General features: G+C 42.9%; 1 protein-coding gene across 1 annotated transcript; it reads left to right on the top strand.

The window, feature by feature from the left end:
• The first annotated feature begins 230 nt into the window (after positions 1–230).
• On the top strand, positions 231–21,790 carry LOC129783206 (uncharacterized). Its single transcript, XM_055793081.1, is given in 5 exon segments — positions 231–837; positions 2,364–2,547; positions 5,322–6,207; positions 6,415–8,496; positions 21,764–21,790. Coding segments are annotated over 5 exon segments (3,786 nt in total).
• The last annotated feature ends 612 nt before the right edge of the window (positions 21,791–22,402 follow it).

Below are 22,402 nucleotides of genomic sequence, written 5' to 3' on the forward strand. Positions count from 1 at the left end.
AGTGGACTTCTGATTATTTTTTCACGGAGTGCAAAGAGCGAGCTGTTTGTCTGATATGCCAGAATTCAGTGTCTGTGTCAAAGGAATACAATTTGCGTCGACACTACGAAACTCAACATAAAGGTTAATATGATTCTTTGGTCGGACAAGTGAGAAAAGATAAAATATTAAGACTGAAACATGGATTGACAACTCAGCAAAGTACGTTTGTGAAGCAAAAGCAGCTCAATATGTCATCACTTCGAGCAAGCTATCAAGTTGCCAAGCTCGTAGCGCGCACTGGCAGAGCATTCACAGAGGGAGAATTTGTTAAAGAATGCCTCCTTTCTGTGGCCAAAGAGATGTGTCCAGAGAAGGCGAATTTATTTAGTATAGTGAGTCTTTCAGGACCTGCAATTACACGAAGGACTGAAGAAATGGGGGAAAATTTGAATCTGCAGTTGCAAAACTCCTCTAAAAAACTTTGCTGTTTCTCATTGGCACTCGACAAAAGCAATGATGTTTGTGATTCTGCACAACTTCTAATTTTCATTCATGGGACAAATGATTCTTTCGAAGTCACAGAGGAGCTTGCTGCACTGAAAAGCACCAAAGGAACAACTACAGGAGAGGATATCTCTGAGAAAGTTTGCCAAACTATGAATGATTTGGAGCTGGACTGGGGTAAACTATTCAATGTGACAAATGATGGTGCTTCTAGCATGGACGGCTCCATGAAAGGAGTGGTTGCACACATTAACAAAGAGATGGACAAACGCAGCCATTCACATCCAATAGCCATACACCGCATCATCCACCAACAAGCCCTGTGTTGTAAATCACTGAAGCTGGACTCTGGCATGAAAATTGTGCTTTCTTGTGTTAACTGCATTAGAGCTCCTGCACTAAACCACAGAGTGTCAGGAATTTCTGTCTGAGCTAAATGTTGCCTATGAAGATATTCTGTACCACACAGAAGTCTGTTGGCTGAGTCGAGGGACAGTTTTGAAACGATTTTATGACTTATTTCCACAGGTTTATGATTTTGTGCTTTCTAAAAACAAAGAAGTACCAGAGCTCAAAGATGCAGAATGGAAATGGCACCTTGCGTTTCTGACAGATGTAACAGAGCTACTCAACAATTTCAGTGTCCAGCTTCAAGGAAAGGGGAAGCTCATCTGTGATATGTTTCACATCACATGTGAAAGCATTTCAAGTCAAATTAGACCTGCTCATTAACCAAGTAAAGGAGGAAAACTTCTGCCATCTCCCCACAACTCAAAACCTGTCTGCAGAAAAACCAGCAGTTGTATTCCCAAACAAAACATGTATGGATGTACTAGAAATGTTGCAAAAGGAGTTTCAAATTAGATTTAAAGAGCTTCGTCTCCATGAACAGGACATGCAGCTTTTCCGGAACCCATTTTCTGTTGACATTGAAACTGTTGATCCGATTTACCAAATGGAATTGGCCGAGCTACAGACTTGTGACTCGCTGAAAGATGCATTCAAATCAAGCAGCCTTACTAATTTCTATGTCTCTCTCCCCTCAGAGACATATCATAATCTCAGGAACCATGCACTCAAAATTACAACCATCTTTGGCAGCACCTATGTCTGTGAGCAGACTTTTTCCAAAATGAAACATCTGAAATCTCCAATCAGATCCAGACTAACTGATGAACACTTGCATCACTTGCTACGATTGGCAGTGACAAATATGGAACCTAACATTGACCATCTCATTAGCCAAAAGCAGGCCCATAGTTCACATTGAAATATTATTTGTTTTTGTTGATTACAATTGCTCTTCATTTTAAATATTGCATTCTTTCTCCTGTTTTTTGTGCACTACTACAAATAAGATATGTGCACTGTGCATAGCATTCGTTCATTTTTTTCCAAACTATAGTCCAGTCCCTGACAGTGTCTGAGGGACAGTGAACCGGCCCCCTGTTTAAAAAGTTTGAGGACCCCTGATATAAAGGATCTGAGGCCCGCTATACTCCAACTGAAAAAGAGGTATTGGCAGCTTATGAAGGAGTTTGAGCCGCTTCAGAAGTGATTGGTACTGAAGGACAGCTCCTCTTGGCCCCCTGGTTACCAGTGCTGGGCTGGATTTTTAAAGGGAGGGTTTCTTCTACACATCATGCAACTAATGCTACATGGAGTAAGTGGATCATGTTGATTACACAACAAACTCGGACAGGAAATCCCAATCGTCCAGGAATTTTGGAAATTATTATGGACTGGCCAGAAGGTGAAGATTTTGGTGTGTCATCAGAGGAAGAGGTGATGTGCTGAAGAAGCCCCTTTGTATAATGAACTGCCAGAACATGAGAAGCAATATGCCTTGTTTACTGATGGGTCCTGTCATATTGTAGGAAAGTATCAGAAGGCGGCTGTATGGAGTCCCCTACGACAAGTTGCAGAAACTGTTGAAGAAGAAGGTGAATCAAGCCAGTTTGCAGCAGAGAAAGCTATCCAGCTGGCTTTAGACATTTCTAAAGGAGAAAGATGGCCAATACTTTACCTCTATCCTGACTCATGGATGGTGGAAAACGTCCTGTGGGGGTGGTTGTAGCAACAGAAGCAAAGTAATTGGCAACACAGAGGTAAACCCATCTGGGCTGCTGCATTATGGCAAGATATCGCCACTCGGTTGGAGAACATGGTTGTAAAAGTACATCATGTAGATGCTCATGTACCCAAGAGTCGGGCCACTGAGGAACATGTAAACAACCAGCAGGTAGCTCAAGCAGCCAAGAGTGAAGTGGCACAAGTAGATTTGGATTGGCAACATAAAGGGGAATTATTTATAACTTGGTGGGCCCATGACACTTCAGATCATCAAGGATGAGATGCAACATATAGATGGCCCCGAGATCGAGGGGTGGACTTAACCATGGACACTATTGCATAGGTAATCCATGAATGGGAAACATGCACTGCAATTAAGCAAGCCAAGCAGTTAAAGCCTCTGTGCTATGGAGGACGATGGCTGAAATATAAATATTGTGAGGCTTGGCAGATTGACTATATCACACTCCCACAGACCCACCAAGGCAAGCACCATGTGCTTACAATGGTGGAAGCAACCACGGGATGGCTGGAAACATAACCTGTGCCCTATGCCACTGCCCAGAACACTCTCCTGGGCCTTGAAATACAGATCTTGTGGCAACATGGCACCCCAGAAAGAATTGAATCAGTCAATGGAACTCATTTCCAAAACAATCTCATAGACACCTGGGCCAAAAAGCATGGTATTGAGTGGGTATATCACATCCCCTGTCATGCACCAGCCTCTGGGAAAATGGAACGATGTAACTGATGTGGAGAAATAGTGTGAAATGGGGATAATGGACATGGATTGTGATTGTATGTGTCTGCTTAAGGAATGTGGGTATGGTGACTAGTCATGGGTGCGGTGACAACTACAGTTTTGAGGAGACGCCTGCCCCTCCTCCTCTAACAAAGGGGCTATTTAAAAGAGAATGAGAAAAGATGAGAGACATTCAAATGCTATCTAGAGGGAGGGAGTGCTAAGTCTCCTTGCTGGAGAAGATTGGGTGGTCACAAGGACATGAATCACCTGAAGAAGATCGGATGGTCACAAGAACATGAATCACCTACAAACCTGCAAGACCACCACATTCCAGGAAACGGACTGATAAGCTAATTAACATACGAAGCGGGGTTTAGGTAACAAATATGTATAGGCGTTAATTGAATATTCATTTGTTCATTGTATAAATGTGAGATGGTTCGTCACTTCGGGCATGCACGCTTGTGGAGGAGCGATCCCCCGTGCATCTGCGCGCAATAAACATACCTACTTTATAACTTTCGAGTTATAGAGTCTAATTCCGCACGTCAGTTTGGCGAGCCAGCCAGGAGGATTTCTGCTCGGCCGAGGGACCAGCTGCGGAGCGGACGCTCCTAGGCGCGCCCCGGGAGATTTCCTCGGAGGAGCCTCCTCTTCTCAGCTGTTCACCCGGGAGCAGAAGAGAAACCCCTGGATCCACGGATAAAACGGTATGTTTAGTAACGGGGCGGCTGGTGAGACGCACGGAGACGTCCGGCGTGCAGCGTAGTCCCCAGGAGGAAAGGTACCTTGGGAGGGGGTTTGCTGACCAAGGGGTGGCCGCTAGCGATCTTGAGGGCAGATCGAGCAAACCCGAGGTTACTGCCAGATCCTAAAAGCCCGGAGGCCTCGTGACGGAAAGCGGGGGGCGGGACGGAATAAGGCGGAATCTCAGGAACAAGAGGGACCTCACAGCAAAAGTAAAAGGGAAACTTTTGCGTAGGAAAAAGAGGAAGCTAAAAAACTTCCTTTAGGTTGTCTTAAGAATTGGGGAATTCCTGGAATGTAACAACTGAAATAGCGCTCTGTGTCTTGTTTGTTCTATGTGTTGTCTTGTTATATGTTCAAAACTCGGAGTTATGAAATGTATGTTGAAAAATATTAATATTCTGGTAATTTTTGGCAAATAGCGGAAAACTTAACACTCTGCTTAAGACCAGGAAAAATTGTTTTTTGTTTGTTGTTTGCTTTTTGGCAATTGTTCATTGAAATGCATACTTTGTGAACTGTTAGTGTTCCTAAAAGTTTGTACATAAGTGCACGGTACCGTATAACATACTGCTTGTGTGACTGCGGGCTGCCCGGAGAGTGTGAATAGTGTGATTGAGATGCGCATTTTGATTTTCCATGTATAGCTTAATTATTTTGACTAAGTGTGAGTGCAAGAGTGCTTGAGACACGCGTTTGAGTGCAATACGAGTAAGAAGCTCTATTGGCGTTTCCGACCTTGGGTGGCTAAGGCGGCCGGAGAAAAACAAAGTAATTAAAATTGCAAAATGGGAAATGGAAGGAGTAAGCCCTGTGAAAAATCGCCTTTGGGTTGTATATTAAAACATTGGAGTGATATTGTAGGACATGGTGGTACTGAAAATAGAAGGAAATTGGTTAAATATTGTAATCAGTGGTGGCCTTTGTATAAATTGGAGAGTGATGCGAAATGGCCTCAGGAGGGAGGAATGTTAGATTATAACACTCTCCTGCAATTAATGTTGTTTCTGAGGAGAGAGGGAAAATGGGATGAAGTATCATATGCAGACATGTTCTTCGTCCTCCGGGACGAACCTGAGTGGCAAAAGGACTGCGGCTTAGTACCCCCTCGGGATCCTATGGTACTAGCACTAGAAAGAGAGGACAGGAGGGAGCGTAAAGGAAAGTTGAAAAGATGTTGCTCAGCATGTAGTATTGGACAAAGGTGTATCAAATTAAACGGAGAACAAGAGCCCGAATTAAATGATTTATTTAATCCACCTTATAGAGTGGAGAGACAAGGTTCGGCCGGGGCTCCCAGTCCACCCCCAGGCGAACAAGAGGAAGAAATTCCACAAGTTATTTATAAAGAAAGCCAAACACCCGGTGCCACACAAGGAAACACAAAAACTGCCATTACGGCTCCAAATAGTCCAGTGTCTTCACGCACCAGACAGAAGTCTATTTTACAGGCACCCCTCCGAGAAGCCGTAAATCCGGACGGAGGAACAATGAAAATAAAAGTTCCGTTCACGGGCGCTGATCTGAGAGAATGGAAAGAGGCTGCCCGAGAATACCGTAATGATCCGATAAAGACGGCACAGAATTTTAAATTTCTAATAAAACAGCACAATCCTGACTGGAGTGATATACAATTATTATTAGATTGTTTGACTGAAACTGAAAAACAATTAGTCATAAAAACAGCGGGGGATCTCGCAAAGGAACACTATAATATAAAGGGAGATAATTATAGAGAATGGTTTCCTTTGTTGGACCCGGAATGGGACCCAAACCGCGCCGCTGAAATGGGAAGATTACAGGCATACCAGGAATGGATATTCAGAGGAATGGAGAAAGCAATTCCTAGAACAATAAATTGGGCAGCGTTATATGAGGTCAGACAGGGTCCTTCTGAAACACCTTCAGAATTCTTAGACAGAATAAGAGATGCAATGCGCCGGCACACGTCTCTGGACCCAAATTCGGAGGTAGGCGCACAGCAACTAATATCCCTCTTTTTAGGACAATCACAGGGGGATATTAGGCGCAAGTTGCAAAAATTGAGACCTCCTGAAAATAGAGACTTGGAAAAATTAGTAGAGGAAGCATGGAGAATATTTAGTAATCGAGAAGAAGGTTACAAGCAGGACCAAAAGAAAATATTAGCAGTAGTAAGAGAAAATGAGAATCAAAAATCTAAAGTTAAATCAAGGCGTGGGCTGACACCCCTGGGTAGGAATCAGTGTGCAATATGCAAAAGGACAGGACACTGGAAAAATGAATGCCCTGAACGCAGACATCAAGAAAACACTAAATGGCGCAATAATCAAGGGAAAACAATAGCTCACATGGAAGAAGAAAATTGACTAGCCGACCCATTAATAAAATTAAAACTAGGAGAAGAACAGGAGGAGGTGGAATTTTTAATAGACACAGGAGCCACCTATTCGGTTTTGAACCAGGCTTTAATGCCTTTGGGAAATGATTATGTTTCAGTAAAAGGTGCAACTGGCCAAACTGAAAAGGCTTATTTTTGTAAACCTTTAAAATATAAGTTGGGAAAACAGATGGGGATCCATAAATTCCTATTTATGCCAAATTCCCCAAAGGCCCTTCTTGGTAGGGACTTATTAGAACAATTGGAGGCAACAATCAAATTTAAAAAAGGGGAAGTTACTCTGGAGGTAAATAATCATCAATACATACAGGTTATGAGCCTATCTCTGGCCAATACTCCTATAAAAAGGGAAATTGATACCAGAATTATTGATCAGGTATATCCCGGAGTATGGGCAATTGACATACCGGGACGTGCCAAGAATGCATCACCTGTAATAGTAAAACTGAAGGAAGGACAGAGTGCGGTAAGAATTAAACAATACCCACTGAAAAGGGAAGATAGGGAAGGAATTCGTCCAAACATAGAGTGATTCATAGAACTAAAACTACTAAAAGAATGTGAGTCAGAATTTAACACACCTATCCTCCCAGTTAAAAAACCTGATGGGTCTTATAGGATAGTTCAAGATTTAAGGGCCATTAACAAAATAACAGAGGATCTGTATCCTGTAGTAGCTAACCCCTATACCTTACTAACCACCCTGACACCTGACCTAGCTTGGTTCACAGTTTTAGACTTAAAAGATGCCTTCTTTTGCCTCCCTCTCCATGAAGCCAGCCAAAGAATTTTTGCTTTTGAATGGGAAAATCCCAGAAGCGGTCGAAAGACCCAGCTCACATGGACGGTGTTGCCACAGGGGTTTAAAAATAGCCCCACAATTTTTGGAAACCAATTAGCAAAGGATTTGGAGTTATGGGAACCACCGTCAGAAGAAGGGAAAGTGTTACAATATGTAGACGATCTTCTTATTGCAACCAGAACCGAAGAATCTTGTATTATTTGGACTGTGAGTCTGCTGAACTTTCTGGGACTACAAGGATATCGAGTTTCTAAGAAGAAGGCACAGGTGGTGTTACAACAGGTCACATACCTAGGGTACGAGATCAGTGCCGGACAACGGGTCCTGGGGAAGGCCCAAAAAGAAGCCATATGCCAAGCCCCCCGACCACGAACTGTAAAAGAACTGCAGACATTTCTGGGAATGACAGGATGGTGCCGGCTTTGGATATGTAATTATGGTTTGCTTGTTAAACCATTATATTCCCTGATAGCAGCTAATCAGAAGGATCTTCAGTGGGATGCTGAATCAGACAGAGCTTTCCATGAACTGAAGAAAGCCTTGATGTTGGCACCAGCACTAGGACTTCCTGATGTGAGTAAGCCATTTTTCCTATTTTCCCATGAGAAACAGGGAATGGCATTAGGAATACTGGCACAAGATTTGGGACCATACAGACGGGCAGTGGCATACTTCTCTAAACAGCTGGATGCCACTGCAAAAGGGTGGCCTGGTTGCCTGAGAGCAGTAGCAGCCGTCATCCTAAACATCCAGGAGGCCCGGAAGTTTACCCTGGGCCAGAAAATGACTGTCTTAGTATCCCACACAGTGTCTGCAGTCCTTGAAGCAAAAGGGGGGCATTGGCTCTCCCCACAGAGATTCCTAAAATACCAGGCCATAATGGTAGGACAAGATGATGTTGAGATCGTGACTACAAACATCGTAAATCCGGCCTCATTTCTTAATGGGAATATTGGAGAATCAGTCGATCATGACTGTCTAGAAACAATCGAAGCCACTTATTCTAGTCGGACAGATCTCAAGGATGTTCCTATTAATGGAGCTGAACATTGGTTCACGGATGGGAGCAGCTATATGCTGAATGGAAAGCGACATTCCGGATATGCTGTTACAACCTCTGAAGAAGTGATAGAATCGGGGCCGCTACCAGCTGACACTTCGGCACAGAAGGCTGAAATCATAGCCCTTACTCGAGCTCTGGAGAGAGCTCGGGGAAAACCTATAAATATTTGGACTGATTCTAAATATGCCTTTGGAGTGGTACATGCTCATGGAGCAATATGGAAAGAAAGGGGACTGTTAAACTCCCAAGGAAAAATCATCAAACATGCGGAAGAAATTTTGAAACTCCTAAATGTGGTCCAGCTTCCTGAAAGGGTGGCAATTATGCACATTAAGGCACACCAGAAAGTGAGCACAGAATTGGAAAGAGGAAATGAACTGGCGGACAGGGAAGCAAAACAGGCAGCCAGAAAAGCAATCAAGGTAGAGGGTGCGCTAATACCCGATGGACAAATATCTCTAGAAGGTAAACCAGACTATACAAAAGAAGATCGCAAACTGATTTCTGACCTAGAGGGATCATATAATAAGGAAGGGTGGGCTATAATCTCACATGGGAGAATAGTGATTCCTTCCTACATGGTATGGTCAGTAGTCAGGGAAGAACATAGAAAAAGGCACGGGGGGGCAGAAGCTCTATATAAGGATCTCACTAAAAACATAATAGCACGAAATTTGTATACTACTATTAGACAAGTAACCCAACAATGTGATCTTTGTCTCCAGACTAATCCTAAGATTACCAAGGGGCCAAAGTTGGGAAAAATTGGGAGAGGAAATGTTCCGGGGCAACATTGGCAGATCGATTTCTCGGAACTTCCTAGAAAAGGGGGGTATCGATATTTATTGGTACTAACGGATACCTTTTCAGGTTGGCCAGAAGCCTTCCCGTGCAGAACTGCTAAAGCCCGGGAAGTGACCAAAATACTACTCCAAGAGATAATACCTAGGTTTGGAGTCCCAGCAGTAATGTCCTCGGATAGAGGACCACATTTTGTGTCCAGAATAGTGCAACAGATCAGCCACCATCTAGGAATAGATTGGCAATTACTTACCACATATCGACCACAATCGAGTGGCCAGGTGGAAAAGATGAATCATCTAATCAAACAACAGATTGTCAAGTTAGGTCAAGAAACAAATCTAACTTGGCCCCAGTCTTTGCCATTAGCTCTTACACGAATACGAACTAGACCAAGAGCAAAAGAGAGGCTTAGCCCATTTGAAATTTTATATGGACAACCCTATGGGGTACAAAAGGGGACGTCTTCACAGATTGGTGAAGAAACAATGACTTCCTATATGGTGGCACTAAACAAACAATTAATAAGAATTGAGAAGCATGTGATGGGAACACGCAGTAGGGGTCTGGATGGACCTGTTCACGATATACAACCAGGAGACTATGTATACGTTAAGTGTTTTGCAGATAAAACCCTGGAACCACAGTGGACCGGACCTTTTCAAGTCCTACTCACCACCTACACTGCAATCAAGGTTGAGGGACAGAATTCTTGGATTCACCATACCCGGATTAAGAAAGCCCCTGCAACTTCGTGGAAAGTAACCCCAGATAAAAAAGAACTGAAACTCAAATTTACTCGGACAAATGGGAACAATGTGGGTGGCAAGTAAGTGAACCTGAGCAGTTGCGGATCCACCATATGGGAAGGGCACCACAACAAACAATATAGAACAAAAGAGTCTGGGACTGAGCCAGTGGCCAGTCTTGCCCAACTTGTTATCAGTAAGCCCCAACTCAAACAAAGATATTTTTGATCAAAACAGATTTTATATGTATATATGAGGAACGTTTAGATTCTTAAAATGATCAATAGTGGGTTTAAACCATTTGTGGTTTTTTGTACCCTCTCTCTCGCCTACAACCAAGAGCCTGATAACTGGCCTTGGAATCATGCCCAGAAAAAATACACTGGAATAATGGGAAAGGTGGACTCAAAGACGAAACTAGCTATGGTGGTTTTTTCTGAAAATGAGGTGTACCAAAGGAATCAATGGGATCGGGAGGATGTACACAAAGTCGACCGATTATGGGGAAAATTAGGAGATAGGATAAAAGTAGGGTGTCAAACATATAATGAAAAGGATAACACCAAGATTTCGGGAGACACCCTGATTAATGTCAGAAAGGTAGATAAGGAATTTACCCTTCTAAATACAACCATGTGCTTTAATTCACGGGAATGTTGGCACAATTTTACCTTAACCGAGCCCATCTTTATAATATGCCTAGGAAAGGAATCCCCAAGAACAGCTCTGACTTATAAGATCAAAATAACAATCATGCTAACCACTGTTCCTACCACCACCACAGTTACAACAACCCCATTAACGCTTGATCTTAAATTAACTAAACCAGATCCAAAAATTTATACAATTGGACCATATGTAATCAGAAATACAGGTCAGTAACAAATGTTGTTTAACCCAGAATGGTCTCTTAAAAGAATAGAGTTACAAATACAAGTCAATGTTTCTGATGTTAAGCCATCCTGTTCCCCCTTCTTACGAACCTCTTATGAGGGATGGACAACTTGGTTAAGAAAAAGGGGAAATATTTATCGAAACAGAATAGTGAGAGATGTAACTGGAATGTTGGGAACAGGACTCGGAGTATTAAATTCCATAGACTCAGAGGTGATAATGAATAAACTAGCCGCCACCACGGCCGATCTATCAAAACTACAACAACCACTAAAATCTTCATTATTGGCATTAGGGGCACATCAATGGTTGATATCGAAGGTACTCCCCAGGTGGGAACAAATAAACATGGAAGATCATCAACTCATCACTAAGGTGTTAGGTGGTTTACAGGACGACGTCGCCTTGGCTCTAAGTTGTATCCAAGCCCAAATGTGGATGCAATCAATAGCTGCATCCATAATAAGAGAAGGAGAGGAAGGCATATTTCCTACAGAAATTCAAAAGATGGTTTGGGACAATGCTACGGAGGTAGAAAGAAAACTCCAGTCATGGTGGAATATGGTGAACTTTACCTACGACCCCAACACACACACCATCACAGCTTTTGTGTTAACCATACATAATGCAGTAATAATTACCATACACCCCATTGTAGCCCTTGGAATTAACCATAATGGGGTGCTCCTATACCCTTTTGAACATAGAACATGGGCCAGAAAGACAGGCGACAAGTGGCAAACAGTAGATTTAGAATCTTGTATTATGCGAGAGCAGCAGGGCTTCCTCTGTGAAAGCAATACTATAATGGCTCAGGATACTTGTTTAGATACAGATCAGAAAATATGTCATTTCGAGGCCCGACCAAATGCAAACTTGAAAACAGTAATTATATATGCAGGGAAGGGATGTGTGTGTTTGAGAACTAAGTGTAACACAATAACCATAGATGGGGAGGTAAAGGAGACTGCACAGTATTCAAATTATTGTATTTGTAATTTTACTACTATCACAGGATGCGATTTTAGTTACTCAGCCCCAGTAGTGTCTCATCAATTCTTAAAATCCAACTTTACCCTATCACAGATAATAATTCCTACCCCCATAGGACTAAATATAAGCAGTATAAAAGAACTATTAAAACATGCAGATTTACAACGTATACTGGAAGAAACCAAAGAAAAGGGACACGAAACTCTTCTTATGATCCATCATGATGTAGAGGGGATCAAGAAAGTTTTAAAAAAGGTAGAACAGGATGGAAACCATAATTGGTGGGATACTCTCTTTGACTGGTCACCTTCTGCAACAGGAATTCTTAACACTCTGGTACACCCCATTGTGATCTTATTGATCAGTTTAGGAATTTCCTTAATACTAACCATTATGTTATATTTGTGGGTTTGGAGAATGTTTAAAAGGGTAACACTTATGTATGATGCTTTATATCATTCGGGAAGACTGCTTAAGTAAGAGAATTTACTTAGTTTGATAGAAAAGGGGGGATTGATGTGGAGAAATAGTGTGAAATGGGGATAATGGACATGGATTGTGATTGTATGTGTCTGCTTAAGGAATGTGGGTATGGTGACTAGTCATGGGTGCGGTGACAACTACAGTTTTGAGGAGACGCCTGTCCCTCCTCCTCTAACAAAGGGGAGACGGGGAGATGCCTGCCCCTCTTCCTCTAACAAAGGGGCTATTTAAAAGAGAATGAGAAAAGATGAGAGACATTCAAATGCTATCTAGAGGGAGGGAGTGCTAAGTCTCCTTGCTGGAGAAGATTGGGTGGTCACAAGGACATGAATCACCTGAAGAAGATCGGATGGTCACAAGAACATGAATCACCTACAAACCTGCAAGACCACCACATTCCAGGAAACGGACTGATAAGCCAATTAACATACGAAGCGGGGTTTAGGTAACGAATATGTATAGACGTTAATTGAATATTCATTTGTTTTATTGTATAAATGTGAGATGGTTCGTCACTTCGGGCATGCACGCTTGTGGAGGAGCGATCCCCCGTGCATCTGCGTGCAATAAACATACCTACTTTATAACTTTCGAGTTATAGAGTCTAATTCCGCACGTCATAACGGACTGTTAAAGACTATGCTGAAAGCAATGGATGGTGGAACTTTCAAACATTGGGATAAACATCTAGCAAAGGCTACCTGGTTGGTCAATACCAGAGGATCTGCTACCCCTACTCGAGCTGATCCTGCCCAGTCAAAGCTTTTGTGTACTGTAGATGGGGATAAAGTTTCTGTAGTGAACCATAAAAATATGCTTGGGAAAATGTAGAGGAATGAAGCTGGGTTAATTAACATTGATAATATACAGCTGTGGGCTGGCTTCAGGGGAGGTGTGTTGGCTGATGCAGACAAGGTGCAGCTGTGGCTGGCTCTGTTAAGAGGTTGGGCAGCCAACAAAGAGAGAGCAGTTGAGGGAGAGAGGAGGAAGAAACAGTATAGAGAGCGTATATGTACACTCTGGATGAGGAGAGACTAGATGAAGGCAGCAGAGGGACTAGCAGGAAGAGTATGCTGGTATGAGATAGTAAAAGGCCTTGTTGTAGCTAGCTGGTTTGGAGAGTGCTGCAACAGGAAAATAGTCTGGGTCTTTCCTGCCTCAAGCAAAGGCAAGCCCATTTGTGGGATTGCTTTTGCTTAAGGGCCTGGGAGCACTTGGTGGGTAATGGGGGAAGATTAGGAAGTTTGATGTGTGTCTCAAAGGGATTTGATTTTGGGTGTAAGTTGCCAATGAGTTGAGTGATGTTAATTGTTACAGAATATTATATATTGTCATTGGTGGTGATGGTAGGATTTGAACCTACCCCTCTGGAGTGACTAGATAATCCTGTGGCACCCATTTCTACCATGTTGTCCTGTTTTAACCCCAGTGGGCAACGAAGCAGCTCCCAGCCACTCACTCACTCCTCCCTCACCCAGAGGGGTGGGGAGGAGAATCAGAAAGGAATGTAAAACTTGAGGGTTGAGATAAGAGAAATTTAATAATTTAAACAGAATAAAGAGATAAGAACAACAACAATAATAACAATTATAATGGAATGGTGTGGGGGGGGAAAAAAGGGGTAAAATCCAAAGGAAAGGGGGGGGGGGGGGAAACAACAACCAAACACGACAAACCCAAGTGATGCACAGTACAACTGCTCACTGACCAATGCCCAGCCAGTCCCCAAGCAATGATTTCCCCCCCAGCGCCAACTCCTCAAGTTTATATACCAAGCATGATGTCCCATGGTATGGAATGCCTCTTTGGCTGGTTCAGGTCAGCTGACCTGATTGTGTCCCTTCCCAGTCTCTTGTGCCCCTCCAGCCCTCGGGCTGGCAGGGCCCAAGGAACTGAAAAGTCCTTGATTTAGTATAAACATTACCCAGCAACAACTAAAAACATCAGCGTTATCAACACTGTTCTCGAATCATAGCCAAAACACAGCACTGTAATAGTCAGCTTGTTGAAACAGCATGCAAGTTAGGAGGAGTGACCCCCCTTGCACCCGGCGCCGCAATAAACATACCTGCTTTATATCTCTCTTCGAGTTGTAGAGTTCGATTCTGCATGTCAAAGCCTCTGTGTCCTTCTGTATTACAGAATCCTCTGAACTCATGTTTGCGATCTCTGCACATCTGCAGGACAGGAAACCCTTTAGATTATGACACATAGACAGGCACTCTCTCACACACACAGCTGGCCCTTATAGGTCTCACCACCTGACTCCCATGCTATTTTACATATTCACCAGCTAGTTGGCTTGATCTTTGCTAGTGATCACCCACTTGTTCACACACCCACACTCCAATTACAGGCACCATGGAGACATGGTGCTTCTGACTCATGGTTTGACTCCAGTTGCTTGCACTTAGACCCCCATACACATGCATGCAAACAGAAAAGAAAGCCATCACTCAGGAAAGAGCTAGAAAGAAATTTAGTCAGATGATAGGATAGACTGCGCTAATCAGGCACAGGGCATCACCAGACAAGTATACTGACCAGCCCACTATTTACCGGCCCTTTTTATCCCCTTGCCCCTCTATTTTCCCACTCTTGTTCCTCCCCAAATCACCTAAACCCCACCTTTGGTTCCTCCATTAAATATCCCATAACAAGTCAGTGGGATTCCCAAACTGCTTTTCCCTGCTTCCCATAACATGTCCCACCCCTAGGGAGCAACCCCCTTTGACAATGCGAATCATTTCTCTCCTTGAACAGCACTAGGAAGGGCCTGGTTAAGATATTTGTTCCTTGATTTGATTGTCCTTGATTTGGGTTTCTGCCTGCTATCATGTGCCCCAGTTCTCCTCTAGTCTTGTGCAGATGGCCCTTTGATGGGCTGATGGTTCCTGTGATGGGCCTGGGATATGCCCAGCAAGGTATTATTTGGCATACAGCTCCTGCCATTGTCTTTCTGATCTCCTTTATGGTTGTGCAGAGGAGCTTTTATCCCAATATCTAACAACATGGTCCAGACAGTAACTAAACCAGCCATTTTGATATTAAGAGAAACTGTTGAACAGCCTTGTCAGAGAATTTAGCTTGGGAGATGTAGTGGTTTAACCCCAGCCAGCAACTAAGCACCAAACAGCCATTTACTCACTTCCCCATGGTGGGATGCAGGAAAGAATTGGAAGGGTAAAAGTGAGAAAACTCATGGGTTCAGATAAAGACAGTTTAATATAATAATATAATAATAAAATAATATAACAATATAATGTAATATAATATGATATAAAATAATATAAAATAAAATAAAAATAAGGAAAAGAGTGGGGAAATAACAAAGAGAGAGAAAAATAAAACCCAAGAAAGACAAGTGATGCAAATAAAAGCAATTGCTCACCACCAACCAACCCATGCCCAACCAGTCCCCGAATAGCTGCCCCCATCTGCCAACCTCCCCCCTAGTTTTATTGCTGAACTTGACATCATATTGTTACTGAAAATCATAACCAGGAAAACTCTCCAAACCAAATGGTAGTTTAGAAAGCCGACACTGGTTTATTGCAGTGCTGGGTGCATGGGAGTTTTTTCCTCCTAACATGCACACCAAGTTACTCAAAGGTACATATTAGACACAACAGAGTAATTGCATATTCATAATACATTACATATTCATTTTCATTCACATACAGGACAGGTTACAAGTTTCTTGCTTTTAGTGCAAAATAGTATGCGTCCTCAGAAAGCACTACTGAAGCTTTTTTTTGGGGGGGTGTGGCTAGTTGAGTTGGAGGTCCTGAATGATGAATGATGTACCACTTATCTATAGGATGATGTACTTATGTTTATCTAAAAGTTGGGAAACGTCCAAGGACCCTTATTGCTAACATGACGGATGTACTAATTGCTAAGTCCTTGGATTTGTCATCTTTAAAAAGGCTAGCTGGTCCTAAGTTCCTGTTGTTTATACAATGTGGCAAAGACAAGGATTTAAATCATGGTCACTAGTTTAGTGAGATATGTAAATGAGTTCCTGGAATTGTAATGAATATGTAAACGATTCCCTGGAAAGTCAATGAATAGACATGAGTGACTTGTATAAAGAGGGGACTGAAAAATCCCCTCGGTGTGCATGACTTTGGTGGAGCGATCCCCCATGCACCCAGCGCTGCCGAATAAAGATAACCTCCACTCACTCGAATATTGGTGACTGGTTCTTTAAATCAGTCCAGATCTCCCATTACCACAATTACCTTTGTCCTACTTTCAACTCATTTTCTGTTGATTGCAACACCTTATTATCTTGCCTCCTCTTGTGGCCAGAACTTTCTCACTTGGAGGCTTCTTTCTGCATAACGGTGTTCTTTTCATTATCTGTTCTTTGTTTCCCAAGGTTGACTCCCTTGATTAGAAGTCCTTTCATTCATCAGTTTTTGACGACTTGAGAGGGTGGGTCAGCTTGACCTAAACCTTGTGCACATACTTGTTTAACATATAGTTAAACATTAAATCAGAGTTGGGTAATTTGGGAGTTTAGGCAATAATATGGTATAGAATATGGCTTTGGTCAGTTGGGATCAGCTATCCCAGCTACATCCCCTCCCAGCTTTTTGTGAAACTCCAACCTACTTGCTGGTGGGGCAGTGTGAGGAGTAGAAAAGACCTTTATGCTGTGTAAGCACTGCTCAGCAATAACCAAAACATCAGTGTGTTATCAACAGTATTTTCAGCACAAATACAAAACATAGCCCTATACAAGCTATTATGAAGAAATTTAACTCTATCCCAGCCAAACCCAGTGCAGGAGATAATAACAAAAGGCCTCTTTTTCTACTCTGACCAAAAAGTGGAGAGAACAAAGAAGAGAACACAGGATTCAGCTACAGACTTGGGCCTATCTCCTGTAATTATAGTATAAGAATAGCAATGTGGTTCTCTCCTACAAGCCAGTGACTGATGAAAGATGTTACCCTATCCACTTACTCAGGGTCAGAGGCCAAGTGAGAGCTGCAACAGACTTGCTTATTTACTTAATAAAAACTCAGCAAGAACTCTGCCACAGCAATGTTTATGTCTGCAGTTGCTGGGGTGTGCTTTAGGAAAAGAACCACAGACTCTAGGTCAATTTGGTAAGGACTAGCTTTTATCCACCCTGCTCAGAGCAAGCAGCCTATTGAAAAGCGTGGCTGTGTCCAGAGTCTGTGGCACTGTAGTGGGTTAACCTTGGCTAGGCACCAGGTGCCCACCAAGACGCTCTGTCACTCCCCCTCCTCAACTGGAAAGGTGAGAGAAGATATGACAAAAGGCTCATGGGTTGAGATAAGGACAGGGAGATCAGTCAGCAACTACTGTCATGGGCAAAACAGACTGACTCAGGGAAATTAATTTAATTTATTGCCAGTCTAAATCAGAGTAGGATAATGAGAAATAAGAACAATCTTAAAATACTTTCCCCCCACCCCTCCCTTCTTCACAGGCTCAACTTCACTGCCATCTTCTCTACTTCTTCCCCCTGAGTGATGCAGGGGGATGGGGAATAGGGGTTGCAGTCAGTTGATCACACAAATTGTCTCTGCTGCTCCTTCCTCCTCACACTCTTCCCCTGCTCCAGCATGGGGACCATCCCACAAGAGACAATTCTCCATTAACTTCTCCAATGTGAGTCCTGTTATCCCAAATCTGGGTTCTTCACCTGGTATGCCAGAGCTGATCCACACACAGAGTCAAGATATTTATTGCATGTCTGCACAGAGATGGGTGCTAGGTGGTAAATCCACAAAGCTAGCACACAATACGTGGTAAAACATTTTATATACTTTGGACAATAGTTTACAATTATGTTTAGTCACACTTAATTCTCATTGGTTCTTACAAGCCTCGTCTCCATTTTAAGGAACAGCATTCCGCACATATTCTGTGTGGAGGCGGCTTTGTTGGTAGGGGGCTTGCTTTGTTTGAGGGTGTTTTTCAAGTTCTTTCTTGTTCATTATAGATATTTACATATTTCTTTTTCAAAAGTAAGTAATTCTTATATCAATTCCCACAGGCTGCAGTTCTTCACAAACTGCTCCAGCATGGGTTTTTTCCAACAGGTGCAGTTCTTCAGGAACAGACTGCTCCAGTGTGGGTCCCTTGTGGGGTCACAAGTCCTGCCAGAAGACCTGCTCCAGCGTGGGCTCTCCACAGTATCAACCTCCTTCAGGCATATTGACCTGCTGTGACGTGGGGTCCTCCACAGGCTGCAGGGTGGATATCTGCTCCACCATGGACCTCCATGGGCTGCAGGGTAATGTCTTCTCAAGCACCTGGAGTACCTCCTCCCCCTCCTTCTTCACTAACTATGTAGTTGTTTCTATCACATTATTCTCACTCCTCTCTCCCAGCTGCTGTTCTGCAGCAGTTCTTTTCCCTTTCTTAAATATGTTATTACAGAGGTACTACCAACATTGCTGATTGGCTCAGCTTTGGCCAGTGGCAGGTCTGTCTTGGAGCTGTCTGAAACTGGTTCTGTCAGATGTGGGGAAAGCTTCTGGCATCTTCTTACAGTAGCTGCCCCTTTAGCCCCCCCACTACCAAAACCTTGCCATGTAAACCCAATATAGGTAGCTAGCCTGAACCTGTTCTATGACATCCTCATGGTACTGAATATTATCATTTTTTGATGGCTTGTTAGTTCAAAGCACTCATGAAACTGAAAAGTATAGACTACACCCTACCATTACAGTATTATTCAACATCACAGCAGTGTTGTGTTTTTAATCTCCTGGCATGGGGTATAAAGGCATACACTGACCTCCTGGGACTGTATGTGGTGAGAGAAACAACTCTTGGTGCAATGTTTATATGTGCTTGCCCTTTTGTATAGATCTTGGAGTGAAATATCCTGCTGACGGGAGCCGCCACAAAGGTGACTCAGCAAACATACTGATAAAGAAGGATCATAGAATCATAGAATCATTTAAGTTGGAAAAGACCCTTAAGATCATCAAGCCCAACCATTAACCTAACACTGCCAAGTCCATCACTAAACCATGTCCCTAAACACCACATCTACAGGTCTTCTAAATACCTCCAGGGATGGTGACTCAACCACTTCCCTGGACAGCCTGTTCCAAAGATTAACAACTCTTTCAGTGAAGAAGTTGTTCCTTATATCCAGTCTAAACTTCCCCTGGCACAACTTGAGGCCATTTCTCCTCGTCCTATCGCTTGTTACTTGGGAGAAAAGACTGGCACCTACCTCGCTACAACCTTCTTTCAGGTAGTTGTAGAGAGTGATAAGGTCCCCCCTCGGCCTTCTCCTCTCCAGACAAAACAACCCCAGTTCCTTCAGCTACTCCTCATAGAACTTGTTCTCTATACCCTTCACCAGCTTCGTTGCTCTTCTCTGAAAATATTCAAACACCTCAATGTCTTTCTTGTAGTGAGGGGTGCAAAACTGAACACAATATTCATGGTGCGGCTTCACCAGTGCTGAGTATAGGGGGACAGTCTCTCACCTAGTCCTGCTGGCCACACTATTTCTGATACAAGCCAGAATGCTATTGGCCGCCTTTGCCACCTGGGTACACTGATGGTTCATGTTCAGCTGGCTTTCGACCAACACCCCCAGATCCTTTTCCCCCAGGCAGCTTTCCAGCCACTCTTCCCCAAGCCTGTAGCACTGCATGGGTTTCTTGTGACCCAAGTGCAGGACCCGGCACTTAGCTGTGTTGAATCTCATATAATTGGCCTAGGCCCATCAATCCAGCCTGTCCAGATCCCTCTGGAGAACCTTCCTTCCCTCAGGCAGATCAACAGTCCTGCCCAACTTGGTATTGTCTGCCAATGTACTGAGGGTACGCTCAATCCCCTCGACCAGATCATTGATAAAGTTATTAAACAGGATTGGCCCCAGTACTGAGCTCTGGGGAACACCATTTGTGACTGGCTGCCAGCTGGATGTAACTCCATTTACTACAACTCTTTGGGCTCATTCATCCAGCCAGTTTTTTACCCAGAATAGAGTACACATGTCCAAGCCACAAGCAGCCAGTTTCTCCAGAAGAATGGTGTGGGAAACAGTGTCAAATGCTTTACTAAGGTCCAGGTAGACAAAATCCACAGCCTTTCCCTCATCCACTAGGGGCAGGCCACCTTGTCATAGAAGGAGATCAGGTGTCATGGTTTAACCCAGGACAGCAACCAAGCACCATGCAGCTGCTCACTCACTCCCCCTCACCCAGAGGGATGGGGAAGAGAATCAGAAAGGAATGTAAAACTCAAGGGTTGACATAAGAACACTTCAATAGGTAAAGCAAAAGCCACGCACGCAAGCAAAGCAAAACAAGGAATTCATTCACTACTTTCCATCGGCATCCAGGTGTTCAGCCATCTCCAGGAAAGCAGGGCTCCATCACACATAACGGTTACTCGGGAAGACAAATGCCATAATGCCAAATGTCCCCCCTTCCTTCTTCTTCCCCCAGTTTATATACTCAGCAGGATGTCATATGGTAATGGAATACTTCTTTGGATAGTTTGGGTCACCTGTCCTGGCTGTGTCCCCTCCCAATTTCCTGTGCCCCTCCAGCCCTCTTGCTGGCAGGGCCCAAGAAACCGAAAAAGTCCTTATCTTAGTATAAACATTACCCAGCAACAACTGCAAACATCAATGTGTTATCAACATTATTCTCATACTCAATCCAAAACACAGCACTGTACCAGCTACTAGGAAGAAAATTAACTCTATCCCAGCTGAAACGAGGACCGTAAGTCAAGGACTGTTCAGTTTCTTGGTCCCTGCCAGCGAGAAGCCTGGAGGGGCACAAGAAATTGGGAGGGGACAGAGCAGGTTAACTGACCTGATCTAGCCAAAGAGGTATTCCTACCTCTACAGGAACTTTATCCCCTTCTACAGTATGTTGTCCTGGTTTCAGCTGGATAGAGTTAATTGGTATATAAACTGGGTGGTGGTGGTGGGTTGTCTAGGGCTGCTGATCTTTGCTCAGGGCCTGACTGGGCATCGGTCAGTGGGTGGTGAGCAATTGTGTTGTGCATCACTTGTTTTCTTTCCTCCCTTCTCTTTGGATTTCATTCCTCTCCTCTTCCCCCTCCTTTTCATTAGAACTCTTATTACTGTTATTGTTCTTTTGGTTTTTATTTCAATTATTAAATTGTTATTATCTCAACCCTAGATATTTAAATTCCTTTCAAATTCTCCTCCCCATACTTTTGAGTGAGGGGGGAGTGAGTGAGTGGCTGCATGGTATTTAGTTACTGGCTGTGGTTAAACCACTACAGATATGCAGTTATGAAAATAATATATTGGAAACAACTGTAAACATTATAAAAGTTAGAAAATATTACTTAAGTGGCCTGCATCTTCACAGTATCTAAACAAGGAGATATGTTGCACTACATATTACATGCCCTCTTTTTATAACTATGATACTTAGCTGCCTTTTTTTTTTTTTCCCTCATTTTTTGTTCTGGGTACTTAATATTATATTACCATACCAGATGATCTGAAAGGATTCTTTAGTCTAAAGGTAATTACCTTTTCCTCTTACAGAAAGAGCCAATGAACCAGTTTCATTGAAAAGAGAAGAGCCATAATAGGAGATTACTGTAAATGTAGGAGGGCTCTGGGGAACTGCTAAGGATATCACTGTCCTATATATTGTTCTATGCAGGCAATAGTCTGTATTAGACAGTACAATCCTTTGAATATAGATGTAGTATTAATAGTCTGTGGCCTTAGCTTGTTCTGTTAGTTTTATGTTTCTCTTTCATTGCTTCTGTAACCTATTTGCCCAGGACATGAGAAATTTTCAAAATTATTTGTTCGAAAGTCACAAGCTTATTTCCAGTGTTATCCAATTATGTATGTCGAAGCTTTAATTATCTATTATTTTGCCTGCAGCAGCTCATAGTATTTACACATCAAGAAAACTGAACTTGCATGGCAAGTGACATTTTAAATTGATTTATTTAAAATGATACAGAAGGTTGCAAACATATTAATAGGTTATTTCTTCCATTGATAAATGAGTTTCTGTTTGAATCAAATCAAAACAACCCATTTAAAAATCTATTTTAATCAAACTATTTAAAAGTAATTTGAGCTAAACTGATGATGTTTGTATCAAACAGCCCTGGGACAATCAGAATTGTTCTCTGATTCACTGTGCCAGTGATACATACATGACTT

The sequence above is a fragment of the Falco peregrinus genome, chromosome W (genome assembly GCF_023634155.1).
Source record: "Falco peregrinus isolate bFalPer1 chromosome W, bFalPer1.pri, whole genome shotgun sequence".
Taxonomy (NCBI): domain Eukaryota; kingdom Metazoa; phylum Chordata; class Aves; order Falconiformes; family Falconidae; genus Falco; species Falco peregrinus.